The 13754-nt window shown below is 38.4% G+C and overlaps 1 protein-coding gene and 1 pseudogene across 2 annotated transcripts in view; both read left to right on the plus strand.

The window, feature by feature from the left end:
• The window catches only part of TRIM23 (tripartite motif containing 23), a 43464-nt gene that overhangs the window by 13096 nt on the left and 16614 nt on the right, over positions 1-13754 (plus strand). For both annotated transcript variants that reach the window (XM_017537866.2, XM_037741792.1), the window contains exons 6-7: positions 694-909; positions 4160-4294. In XM_017537866.2, the coding sequence (XP_017393355.1) occupies positions 694-909; positions 4160-4294 (351 nt within the window). The remainder of the gene's footprint in view (positions 1-693; positions 910-4159; positions 4295-13754) is intronic.
• On the plus strand, positions 4445-4545 carry LOC119472598 (annotated as a pseudogene).

A 13754-nucleotide genomic window follows, 5' to 3' on the forward strand; every position in this document is an offset into this window, starting at 1 on the left:
TTAGTGAGTAATTGTTAATATTGATTGGATAGGTAACTTGGAAGGTCAGGCTATTAGACCAGTTAGAAGGCTGTTATCCTAATCAGTTGAGAGGTGATAATGGCTTGGATCAGGTTGGTAGAAGTAGAGGTGATGAGGCATGATCAGATTCTGGATATGTTTTGGTAAGCAGAATTTGCTGAGGGACTAGTGGGCTGTGAAAGAGAGGTGTTAAGGATGACTCCAGTTTTTTTTGCTTCAACATCCTGAAGGATTGAGTTGTCATTTACTAAGAGGCAATTAGCTTTGGGAATGAGGGAGACTGGAGATTAGGCATTCCATTTTGTTTGAGATGTCATTTATAAACAGTTGAATTTCCAAAGTGTGTTCCTTAGGGGAAAGATCTAGTATGGAGATTTATATTTTGGAATTTAATATAGATGGTATTTAAACAACGTCTCGCCCAGTCACCCAGGCTGAAGGGCAGTGATGTGATCACGACTCATAGTAGCCTTGACTTCTGGGGCTCAATCCTCCTACTTCAGCCTCCCAAGTAGCTGGGACTACAGGCACGTGCCACCATGCCTGGCTAATTTTTTATATTTTTTGTAGAGACAGAGTTTTGCCATGTTGCCCAGGCTGAAATTTTAAATATTTCACATGTAAAATATTTATTAACATTACAGTTGCTTAAAGTTTATTTTCATTTCTTAGGTACCAGGGACTGCAGAGAATGCCCGGTCATGTATTCGAGCTTATTTTTATGATCTGCATGAAACTCTGTGTCGTCAAGAAGAAATGGCTCTAAGTGTTGTTGATGCTCATGTTCGTGAAAAACTGATTTGGCTCAAGCAGCAACAAGAAGATATGACTATTTTGTTGTCTGAAGTTTCAGCAGCCTGCCTCCATTGTGAAAAGACTTTGCAGCAGGTAGGTAGTTTAAATATGATTAGGGACTTAGTTGTAAGTTTAAGTAGATAAGTACCAGAGGTATACAGTAGTCTATTTTATTAATAAGTATTTTGTGTCTGCTGTATGCAGTAACTTTGTGCTTAGGACATGGTCTGCAACCTCGAATTATTTCACTAGTGTGGAATTATCAGTGTCCTCTTGTTCATGTGAACCCTTTTACTCCTCTTTGCCAAGCCTATACGTACTGTTTCTTTTCTGCTTGGAGTGTATATGTCTCTCTTTTCTAATAGTGGAAATCCCCTGTCTTCTTCAAGGTTCAGCTTAAATGTTTGCTTTTCTTTGAAGCGTTCTCTTTGTTGGTCTTTTTTTGAGTGCCTCTCTGGCATGTACTACCTATCTCTGCTGTAATTCAGTGATTTGTCACTGTTACAACAAACATGTTTTGTGATGGTTGAGAGATCATAAGTAATTTGTTGCCCAGTTTGCAGATGACTCACTTTTTAAATAAATGAGATTCAAGGTTATTCTGACACAAATGTCAGCCTTACCCATTTGTGTTTTGGATCTGCTTTCATAAGTGTGAGGTATAAGGGTAACTATTGCCCTAGGAATAATAGTTTTTAGAAAAGCTGCAGTCTGTGTTATCTTCGCTGATATACTGCTCACAACTGTTTTGATTTCAAATCATTGAAGGCTAAGCGTTTTACCATTGCAGAACTTTTTCTCTTAAATGTCCGACTACACTTACATGAGTGTGGCCAGTCTATAGCCTTACCAGTCTTGGGTTATAATTTAGTCCTTACTACACTGAATTGTAACAGTTGATATGTATGCTATTTATTAAGTTGATATTCAGCTCCAAACCTACTCTTCTTTCCTCTGCTTTGTGATACTAGGGGTAGAACTCTACAGGTCTCATAATTGTGTTGCTAGCTGGGCCCATGTAAGGTACTACCAAGAGGGAGCAATTTGAGATGAGATTTGGGTGGGGACACAGAGCCAAACCATATTAACTGATAATTGTTAATGATACAGTATTATCTACTATGTTAATGCAAAAAAAAAAAAAAATCAAGGTCTTGGATGCATTTTTCATATGGATCTATTAGTTTTGTTCTATTTTATGACCACAGAATACTAACCAATGTTCTTAAAAGTTCCGACTACAGAGAAAATTGGACAGAGGAATGGATGAAACATCACAAATTGATCTTCACTTTTGAGAACATAATTTAATCTTCCATTCACTCCAAGTAATTCATGTATCATCTAAGTTCTTGACATGATACTGGATGCTGAAAATTTATTCATTTAGCAAATGTGTGTTGAGCACCTAACATATGCTATGTATTTAAAATATATCAGTGGACAAAATAAACAAAAAGCCATGTTCTTGTTGAATTAGCATTCTAGCAAGAAGACAGGCAATAAATCATAACCATACCTAAGTAAGTAAATTATACATATATTAGAAAATGATAAGAGCTAATCAAAAAGAACTCTACAACTACATGTTTGTATTTGTACAGCAGATTGCATTACTAAGTAGAGTAGTCAGGGTAAGCATTATTGAAAGAAGGTGAGATTTGAGCAAAGATTCAGTAAAAAGTTGAAGGAATTTGCTCAAGGCCTGACTGGGAGAACATTCTAGTTGAGGGGGTGTTTATAGCAAAAACTCTAAGAGGGCAGCATGCCTGGTATACTTAAGGAACAGGAAAATAGGCCTCTTGACTGGAGTAGAGTAAGTGAAGGAGGGAGTAATAGGAGCTGAAATCAGAGGTTAATAGAGAATTACATGTAAGGAAGGCCATGTGAACTATCATAAGGACTTCAACTGTTTTTTGGCAGCTGGGGCAGGGTCTTGCTCCCAGACTGGAGTGCAGTGATATAATCTCATCTCACTGTACCCTCTGCCTCCTGGGCTCAAGTGATCCTCCCACTTCAGCCTTCTGAGTAGCCAGGACTACAGGGGCAAGCTACTACATCCAGCTAATTTTTTTTGTATTTTTCGTAGAGATAGAGTTTTACCATGTTGCCCAGACTGGTCTAAAACTCCTGGGCTTAAGCAGTTCATCTGCTTCAGCGTCCCAAAGTGCTGGGACTACATATGTGAGCCACAATGCCTGGCTGGACTTAAGCTTTTACTGATTGGGATAGGAGGACCATTGTGGAGTTTTGAGTAGAAGAGTGACTTAATCTTACATGTTAAAAGGATCGTTTTGGCCTGTGTGTCTAAAATAGATTGAAAGAAGGCAAAAATGGAAAGAAGGAATTCAAGTTAGACAGCTGTTGTAGAATTCCAGATGAGAGGTAATAGTGGATTGGATAATGGGGATTAAAAGTGCCCAGATTCTGGATATTCAATAGGGTTTGTTAACAGATTGTATGTAGGACATGTGCGAAAGATAAAGCAATAATGACTTCAGTGTTTTTGTTCTGAGCAACTGGAAAGTGAAATTGCTATCAACTAATACGAGTATCTAACAGTGAGCAAAAACAGATAATACTATTGTTCTTATGGAGCTTGCAGATTATTGGGATATCTCTTTCATATAAAGACGATATTGGTATTTGTATAGCTAGTCTGGAATAATATTCAAGAAACTGGAAAATTCTTGATTTTGAGGAGCGGTCCTGGGGATCTAGAGGGAGTTTGACCTGTATTCTTTTATTTTTTAAATGAATACATGTATATCTTAAATTATTTTTTAAACTTTTTATAGAACTAGAACATAGATACAGAAATGTGTGTGTTTAAGTATTGAGTTGGCTGAATTTTCAGACTGATCATTAATGTGTAACTAGCACCCAGATCAAGTAACAGAACATTGTCAGTACCCCAGTAGCCCCCTTATACTCATTTCTGACCACTACCTGCCGTTCCCACCATGATAAACCACTATTCTGACTTCTAAGGTATATCTTAATTATGGTTGTTTTGGTAATTAAATGAAATTTTACAGTACAAATTCTCCATGCCATGTCTTCTATTATTCTACATTATGTTTGTGAAATTTCTATCATCACTTGTAGCTGTGGTTTATTCTCACTGGGATGTAGTGTTCCATTTATCAATATGCAACAATTTATTCATTCCTTTGTTGGTAGGTCCTTAAATTATTAATGCCCAGTTATTCTTGTCAAGTTTACTTTCAGGTTAACTTTGACTACTGTGTTAAAACTGCTTTTATTGTGAGTTGGTAATATAAGTCTTTTTTCCTTATTTCTTATAAAAAGTTTATAAGAAATATTGTTCTGCCTCTTCTAGGATGATTGTAGAGTTGTCCTGGCAAAACAGGAAATTACAAGGTTACTGGAAACATTGCAGAAACAGCAGCAGCAGTTTACAGAGGTTGCAGATCACATTCAGTTGGATGCCAGCATCCCTGTCACTTTTACAAAGGTAATGTACTATGCTTTATTTTTAGGTATTTTTTTCTGACAAATCATGATTGATTGATATTTCATGATAATCACCTTAAAGAGATAACCAGGAAATTAATGAATTAGAGGATTTTAAAGAAAACTTTTATCAGTAGAAAATAGAAATGGTGTGCTTGCCTCAGCAGCACATACACTAAAATTGGAATAAGAAGATTAGCATTGCCCCTGTGCAAGGATGGCACACAAATTTGTGAAGTGTTCTTTATTTTTTTTTTTATTTTATGAGATGGAGTCTTGCCCTGTTGCCAGACTGGAGTGCAGTGGTGCAATCTCAGCTCACTGCAACCTCCACCTCCTGGGTTCAAGTGATCCTTCTGTCTCAGCCTCCTGAGTAGCTGGGACTACAGGTGCTCTCACCACCATGCCCAACTAAGTTTATTTGTATTTTTAGTAGAGACGGGGTTTCACCATGTTGGCCAGGATGGTCTTGATCTCTTGACCTCATGATCTGCCCTCCTTGGCCTCCCAAAGTGCTGGGATTACGGGCGTGAGCCACCATACCTGGCTGAAGTGTTTCACATTTTTAAGTTAAAAAAAGTGAAAAAAAAATAGAAATGGTATATATAATGAATCTTCCTGTATCCATTACCCAGTTGAGCAATTATAAACTTATTTCATCTACCCTTTTATTTACTCCTTTTTCTGCCTGCAATCTCCCAGGGTATTTTGAAGCAAATCCTAATATATTATTTCATCCCAACATCTTATCATTTCATTTATGAAATGTTTTAGGGTGAATCTCCAAAAGATAAGGACTCTTTTTAAAAACATGATTGGGAATGGGCATGGTGGCTCGTGCCTGTAATCCCAGCATTTTGGGAGGCCAAGGCCGGTGGATCACTTGAGGTCAGGAGTTTGAGACCAGCCTGACTAACATGGTGAAATCCCATCGATACTAAAAATACAAAATTAGCCAGGTGTGGTGGTACATGCCTGTGATCCCAGCTACTCGGGAGGCTGAGACAGGAGAATCGCTTGAAACTGCCAGGTAGAGGTTGTAGTGAGCTGAGATCGTATCATTGTATCCAGCCTGGGCAACAAGAGCAAAACTCTGCCTCAAAAAAAAAAACAAAACCAAAAGCCAAAAAAATATAATTGGGCACGGTGGCATACCTTATAGTCCCAGTTACTCAGGAGGCTGAGGTGGGAGGATGGCGTGAGCCCAAGACTTTAAGACCAGCCTAGACAATATGGTGAAATTTCCATGATGTTAAAAAAAAAAAAAGCCAAAATCATTATTACACAAAAAATGTTTAATATTGAATCTCTAATATTGTCACTAATATTATCAACTATTGTTAGTATTCAAATTTTCCAGATTATTTCCTTTTTTTTTTTTTAATTGGATTTTAGGTTTTGGGCTACATGTGAAAAACATGCAAGATTGTTGCATAGGTACACACATGGCAGTGTGATGTGCTGCCTTCCTCCCCATCACCTATATCTGGCATTTCTCCCCATGCTATCTCTCCCCAACTCCCCACCCTGCACTGCCCCTCCTCTATTTCCCCTCCGACAGACCCCAGTGTGTGATGCTCCCCTCCCTGTGTCCATGTGTTCTCATTGTTCAATACCTGCCTATGAGTGAGAACATGCGGTGTTTGATTTTCTGTTCTTGTGTCAGTTTTCTGAGAATGTTGGTTTCCAGGTTCATCCATGTCCCTACAAAGGACATGAACTCATCGTTTTTGATGGCTGCATAGTATTCCATGGTGTATATGTGCCACATTTTCCCTGTCCAGTCTATCATCGATGGGCATTTGGGTTGTTTCCAGGTCTTTGCTGTTGTAAACAGTGCTGCAATGAACATTTGTGTGCATGTGTCCTTATAGTGAAACGATTTATAATCCTTTGGATATATACCCAGTAATGGGATAGCTGGGTCAAATGGAATTTCTGTGTCTAGGTCCTTGAGGAAATGCCGCATTGTCTTCCACAATGGTTGAACTAATTTACACTTCCACAAACAGTATGAAAGTGTTCCTATTTCTCCACATCCTCTGCAGCATCTGTTGTCTCCAGATTTTTTTAATGATCGCCATTCTAACTGGCACGAGGTGCTATCTCTATGTAGTTTTGATTTGCATTTCTCTAATGACCAGTGATGATGAGCATTTTTTCATATGTTTATTGGTCTCATGTATGTCTTCTTTTGCAACGTGTCTGTTCATGTCCTTTGCCCACTTTTGAATGGACTTGTTTGCTTTTTTCTTGTAAATCTGTTTTAGTTCTTTGTAGATTCTGGATATCAGCCCTTTGTCAGATGGGTAGATCGCAAAAATTGTTTCCCATTCTTTTGGTTGCCGATTCACTCTAATGACTGTTTCTTTTGCTGTGCAGAAGCTGTGGAGTTTGATTAGGTCCCATTTGTCTATTTTGACTTTTGTTGCCAATGCTTTTGGTGTTTTGGTCATGAAGTCCTTGCCTATGTCTATGTCCTAAATGGTTTTGCCTAGGTTTTCTTCTAGGGTTTTTATGGTGTTAGGTCTTATGTTTAAGTCTTTAATCCATCTGGAGTTAATTTCAGTGTAAGGTGTCAGGAAGGGGTCCAGTTTCTGCTTTCTGCACATGGCTAGCCAGTTTTCCCAACACCATTTATTAAACAAGGACTCCTTTCCCCATTGCTTGCTTTTGTCTGGTTTGTCAAAAATCGGATGGTTGTAGATGTGTGGTGTTGCCTCTGAGGCCTCTGTTCTGTTCCATTGGTCTATATCTCTGTTTTGGTACCATGCTGTTTTGATTACTGTAGCCTTGTAGTATAGTTTGAAGTCCGGTAATGTGATGCCTCTTGCTTTGTTTTTTTTTTTTTTGCTTAGAATTGACTTGACTATGCGGGCTCTCTCTTGGTTCCATATGAAGTTTAGGGTGGTTTTTTCCAGTTCTGTGAAGAAGGTCATTGGTAGCTTGATGGGGATAGCATTGAATCTGTAAATTACTTTGGGCAGTATGGCCATTTTCATGATATTGATTCTTCCTAATCATGAACATAGAATGTTTCTCCATCTGTTTGTGTCCTCTCTTATTTTGTTGAGCAGTGGTTTGTAGTTCTCCTTGAAGAGATCCTTTACATCCTTTGTTAGTTGTATTCCTAGGTATTTTATTCTCTTTGTAGCAATTGTGAATGGCAGTTCGTTCTTGATGTGGCTCTCTTTAAGTCTGTTATTGGTGTATAGGAATGATTGTGATTTTTGCACATCGATTTTGTATCCTGAGACTTTGCTGAAGTTGCTTATCAGTTTCAGGAGATTTTGGGATGAGACGATGTGGCCTTCTAGATATACAGTTATGTCATCTGCAAATAGAGACAATTTGACTTCCTCCTTTCCTATTTGAATACCCTTTATTTCTTTTTCTTGCCTGATTGCTCTGGCTAGAACTTCCAATACTATATTGTATAGGAGTGGTGAGAGAGGGCATCCTTGTCTAGTGCCAGATTTCAAAGAGCTCCCGAAAGAGGCACTAAATATAGAAAGGAACAACCAGTACCAGCTACTCCAAAAACATACGAAATGGTAAAGAGCATCAACACAATGAAGAAACTGCATCAACTAATGGGCAAAACAGTCAGCTAGCATCAAAATGGCAGGATCAAATTCACATATAGCAATATTAACCTTAAATGTAAATGGGCTAAATGCCCCAATCAAAAGACACAGACTGGCAAATTGGTTAAAAAGCCAAAACCCATCGGTGTGCTGTATCCTGGAAACCGATCTCACATGCAAGGATACGCAAAGGCATAAAATAAACCGATGGAGGACGATTTACTAAGCAAATGGAGAGCAAAATAAAGCAGGAGTTGCAATTCTTGTCTCTGACAAAATAGACTTTAAACCAATAAAGATCAAAAGAGACAAAGAAGGACATTACACAATGGTAAAAGAATCAATGCAACAAGAAAAGCTAACGATCCTAAATATATACGCTCCCAATACAGGAGCTCCCAGATACATAAAGCAAGTTCTTAATAACTTAAAAAGAGATTTAGACTCCCACCCAATAATAGTGGGAGACTTTCACACCCCATTGTCAATATTAGACAGATCAAAGAGACAGAAAATTAACAAGGATATCCAGGACTTGAACTCAGACCTGAACCAAGCAAACCTAATAGACATTTACAGAACTCTGCACCCCAAATCCACAGAATATACATTCTTCTCAGCACCACATCACACCTACTCTAAAATTGACCACATCATTGGAAATAAATCACTCCTCAGCAAATGCAAAAGAATGGAAATTTTTCAGATTATTTTCAGAACAATTTTTTTAATGGTTGTTTTTCTAGATAGAATCCAAAGAAGTTCCATAGTTGGGATTTGGTTGATATATGTAAGTGTCTTTAAAGTGAGATCTCCCTGATTAAAAAATGTTCATGTGTACCATTTTGGTTTCTTATTTTTAGGGGCTTTTAAAAAATGTATTTGATTTTGTTTTTACAGTTATGTGAAATGTTTATGTGATCCAGAGTCAAATGTCCAAAGCACAGTTTATTCAGAGAAGTCTAGCTTTCATGCCTGTTCCTTCTACCCTTTTTACTTCATTCCCCATAGAAAATCATTTAGAATTTTTTCTTAGTTTTAGTTATCATTATAAAAAGTATAGAGAAATGTGTTTATGTATTTGTATGCACACTACTTGGATTTCAAAGGTGGAATACCTTACACACTTTTTGTAGCTGCATGGTACTTCATTGTGAAGATATACCATATTTATCATTGTAAAAAAACACATAATAAAAAATTTACTGTCTCAACCATTTAAAAGTGTATAGTTCAGTATTGTTCAGTATATTCACACTGATATCCAGATATCTAGAAATTTTTTATTTTGTAAAACTGAAACTCTGTACCCTTTAAACAATTCCCCTCTGCCCCTTCTGATCAGTCCCTGGTAATCGCTATTGTATTTTCCTTTATGAATTTGACTAGATACGTCATAAAAGTGGAATCATCCAGTATTTGCCTTTTTGTGGCTGGTTTATTCCACTTAGCATGTCATCAAAGTTCATCCATATTGTAGCATATGAAAGGATTTTCTTCCATTTTAAGGCCGAATAATATTCTGTTGTATATGTGATATGGCTTGGCTATGTCCCCACCCAAATTTCAACTTTAATTGTATTTCTCAGAATGCCTACATATTGTCAGAGGGACCCATGGGGAGGTAATTGAACCATGGAGGCCAGTCTTTTCCTGTGCTATTCTTGTGATAGTGAATAAATCTCATGAGGTCTGCTGGGTTTATTGGGGGTTTCTGCTTTTGCTTCTTCCTTATTTTTCTCTTGCCATTGCCATTTAAGTAGTGTTTTTCGCCTCCTGCCATGATTCTGAGGCCTCCCCAGCCATGTGGAACTGTAAGTCTAATTAAACCTCTTTTTGTTCCCAGTTTCGGGTATGCCTTTATCAGCAGTGTGAAAATGGACAAATACAGTCAATTGGTACCAGTAGATTGGGGCATTACTGAAAAGATACCCAAAATTGTGAAATCGACTTTGGAACTGGGTAACAGACAGGTTGAAACAGTTTGGAGGGCTAAGAAGAAGACAGGAAAATGTGGGAAAGTTTGGAACTTCCTAGGGATTTGTTGAGTGACTGACAACAATACTGGTAATGATATGGACAATGAAATCCAGGCTGAGGTGGTTTCAGATGGAGATGAGGAATTTGTTGGGAACTGGAACAAAGATGACTTTTGTTATGTTTTAGCAAAGAGACTGGTGGCATTTTGCCCCTCACCTAGAAATTTGTGGAACTTTGAACTTGAGAGAAATGATTTAGAATATCTGGCGGAAGAAATTTCTAAGCAGCAAAGCATTCAAGAGGTAACTTGGACACTGTTAAAGGCATTCAGTTTTATAAGGGAAGCAGAGGATAAAGTGTGGAAAATTTGTAGCCTGTGTGATAGAAAAGAAAAACCCATTTTCTGGGGAGAAATTCAAGCCAGCTGCAGAAATTTGCATAAGTAGTAGAGTCTAATATTAATTCCTAAGACAAAGGAGAACATGTCTCTGGGCTATGTCAGAGACCTTCATGGCAACCCTTCTTATCACAGGCTTGGAGGCCCAGGAGGAAGGGTCCTTGTGCTGTGTGTAGCCTAGGGACTTGATGCCCTGTGTGCTAGTCACTCCAGCTGTAGCTGAAAAGGGCCAACATAGAGCTTAGGCTGTGGCTTCAGAGGGTGGAATCCCCAAGCCTTGGCAGCTTCCATGTGGTATTGAGCCTATGGGTGCACAGAATTCAAGAATTGAGGTTTGGGAACCTCTGCCTAGATTTCAGAAGATGTATGGCAATGCCTGGATGCCCAGGCAAAAGTTTGCTCTAGGGGTGGGGCCCTCATGGAGAACCTCTGCTAGGGCAGTGCAGAAGGGAAATGTGGTGTTGGAGTCCCCTCACAAAGTCCCTACAGGGGCACTGCCTAGTAGAGCTGTGAGAAGAGGGCCACCATTCTCCAGACCCTAGATTGGTAGATCCACTGACAACCTGCACCATGTACCAGTAAAAGCTGCAGACACTCAATGCCAGCCTGTGAAAGCAGCTGGGAGGGAGGCTGTACGCTGCAAAGCCACAGGGCCAGAGCTGCCCAAGACCATGGTAACCCACCTCTTGCATCAGTGTAACCTGAATGTGAGACCTAGAGTCAAAGCAGATCATTTTGGAGCTTTAAAATTTGCCCTGCTGGATTTCAGACTTGCATGGGCCCTGTAACCCCTTTGTTTTGGCCAATTTCTCCCATTTGGAATGGCAGTATTTACCTACTACCTGTACCCCGTTGTATCTAGGAAGTAACTAACTTGCTTCTGATTTTACAGGCTCATAGGCAGAAGGGACTTGCCTTGTCTCAGATGAGACTTTGGACTGTGGACTTCTGGGTTAATGCTGAAATAAGACTCTGGGGGACTGTTGGGAAGGCATGATTGGTTTTGAAATGTGAGGACATGAGATTTCGAGGGGCCAGGGGTGGAATGATATGCTTCGGCTGTGCCCCCACGCAAATCTCAACTTGAATTGTATCTCCTAGCATTCTCATGTGTTGTAGGAGGGACCCGGGGGGACGTAATTGAATCATAGGAACTGGTCTTTCCTTTGCTATTCTCATGATAGTGAATAAGTCTCATAAGATCTGATGGGTTTATCAGGGGTTTCCACTTTTGCTTTTTCCTCATTTTTCTCTTGCTGCCACCATGTAAGAAGTACCTTTAGCCTCCTGCCATGATTATGACGCCTCCCCAGCCATGTGGAACTGTATGTCTTTATCAACATGAAAATGGACTAATACAATATGTATACCACATTTTGTTTGTTCTTTCATCTGTTGATGGATACTTGGGTTGCTTCTACTTCTTGGTTTCCTGAGAATAGTGCTGCTGTGCAAGTGAGTGTACAAATAAAAAAAAGCAGGTCTTCAAGACCCTGCTTTTAGATCTTTTGGATATATAGTGAGAATTGAAGTTAGTAGATCATGTAGTAGTTATTTTTTAAATTTTTTAATTTTTTGAGGAATCACCATACTGTTTTCTGTAATGATTGCTCCATATTACAATTCCACCAGTGGTAGATAAGGGTGCAGTTTCTCTATATTTTCACCAGCACTTGTTATTTTCTGTTTGTTTTTGGATAGTAACCATCCTGATTGGTGTGAAATACCTTATTTTTGTATTGATACGCATATCTCTGATGACTAGTGATGACGACCATCTCTCCATATAATTGTTGGCCATCTGTATGTTGCCTTCAATGTGTCTGTTTCCATCCTTTGGCTACTTTTTGATTGTGTTGACTTTTTTGTCGTTGAATTGTAGGAGTTCTTTATGTATTCTGGATATTAATTCCCTGTTAGAGCTGTGACTTTCAAATATTTTCTCCCATTCCAAGGTCAATTTTTCACTCTGTTGATTGTGTTGTTTCATGCACTAAAATTTTAAATTTGATGTAGACTCATTTGTCTATTTTTGCCTTTTTTTTTTTTTTTTAACTGTGCTTTCGATATCATGTCCATGAAGTCATTCTCAAATGCAATGTCATGGGGCTTTTCCTCTTATTTATTTATTTTTTTCTAGGAGTTTTGTGGTTCGGTGTCTTAAGTTTGTGGCTTTAATCCACTTTGAGTTAATTTTTGTAGGTGGTGTCAGATACACCACATCCTTTTGCATGTAGATATCCAATTTCCCCAGCATCATTGTTTTGATGAGACTGTCTTTTCATTGCATGGTCCTGGCACCCTTGTTGAAGATTATGTGACCCTCTACCTGAGAGTTCATTTCTGGGCTCTCCTATTTTGTTGGTTTGTATGTCTCATCTTTTCGTGCTACTATGACATAGTGTTCGTTACTGTAGTTGATGTGGTTTGGATCTGTGTCCATGCCCAAATCTCATGTCCAGTTGTGATCCCATTGTTGAGGTGGGGCCTGGTTGGAGGTGATTGAATCATGAGGGCAGTTTCTCACGAATAGTTCAGTATTGTAACCCTTGATACTGTCCTTCCCATAATAGGTGAGTTCTCATGAGATCTGGTCTTTTAAAAGTGTGTAGCACCTCCCACCTCCCCCTTGGTCTTACTTCTGCCATGTGAAATGCCCCACTCCTTCTTTGCTTTCCTCCATGATTGTATGATTCCTGAGGCTTTCCTTGAAGCTGAGCCGATGCTTCCTGTACAGCCTGTGGAATTGTGAGCCAATTCAACTGTTCTTTATAAATTACCCAGTCTCAGGTATTTCTTTATAGCAATGCAAAAACAGAATAATACATTAGCTTTGTAATGTATTTTGAAGTCAGGAAGTATGAGTCCTCCAATTTTGTTCTTTTTCAAAATTGTTTTGGCTATTCAGGGTCACTGTAGCTTCTGTATAAATTTTAGCTTATTTTTTTTCTATCTCTGCAAAAAACATGATTGGGATTTTGATAGCTATTGCATTGAATCTATATAGATTACTTGGGGTAGTATTCACATCTTAATATTATGTCTTTCAATACATAGACATGGAATGTTTATGTGTTTATTTTAGCAATGTTTTATAGTTTTTGTAGTTTTTACTGTACAAGTCTTTAAACATTTTGGTTAGGTGTATGCTTACATATTAGGTTGGTGCAAAAGCAATTGTGGTTTTTGCCATTAAAAGTACTAGCAAAAGCCACAGTTACATTTGCACCAACATCATATCTTAACAAGTCTTTCACCATTTTAAGTTTATTCCTAAGTATATTAAACTTTCTTTTCTCTACACGTTCAAAGAAACTTCTTTAGTCATGAACTATAAAAATGACCTCTGAAAGTATACTTTTGATGTTATTGTAAGTAGAACTGTTTTCGTAATTTCCCTTTTGGATTTTTAAGTATATAGAAATGCAACTGATTTTTGTTTGGATTCTATATCCTGAAACTTTGTTGACTGTATTCTTTTTTTTTTTTTTTTTTTT

This window comes from Cebus imitator, unplaced genomic scaffold (assembly GCF_001604975.1).
Source record: "Cebus imitator isolate Cc_AM_T3 unplaced genomic scaffold, Cebus_imitator-1.0 Scaffold107, whole genome shotgun sequence".
Lineage (NCBI taxonomy): Eukaryota > Metazoa > Chordata > Mammalia > Primates > Cebidae > Cebus > Cebus imitator.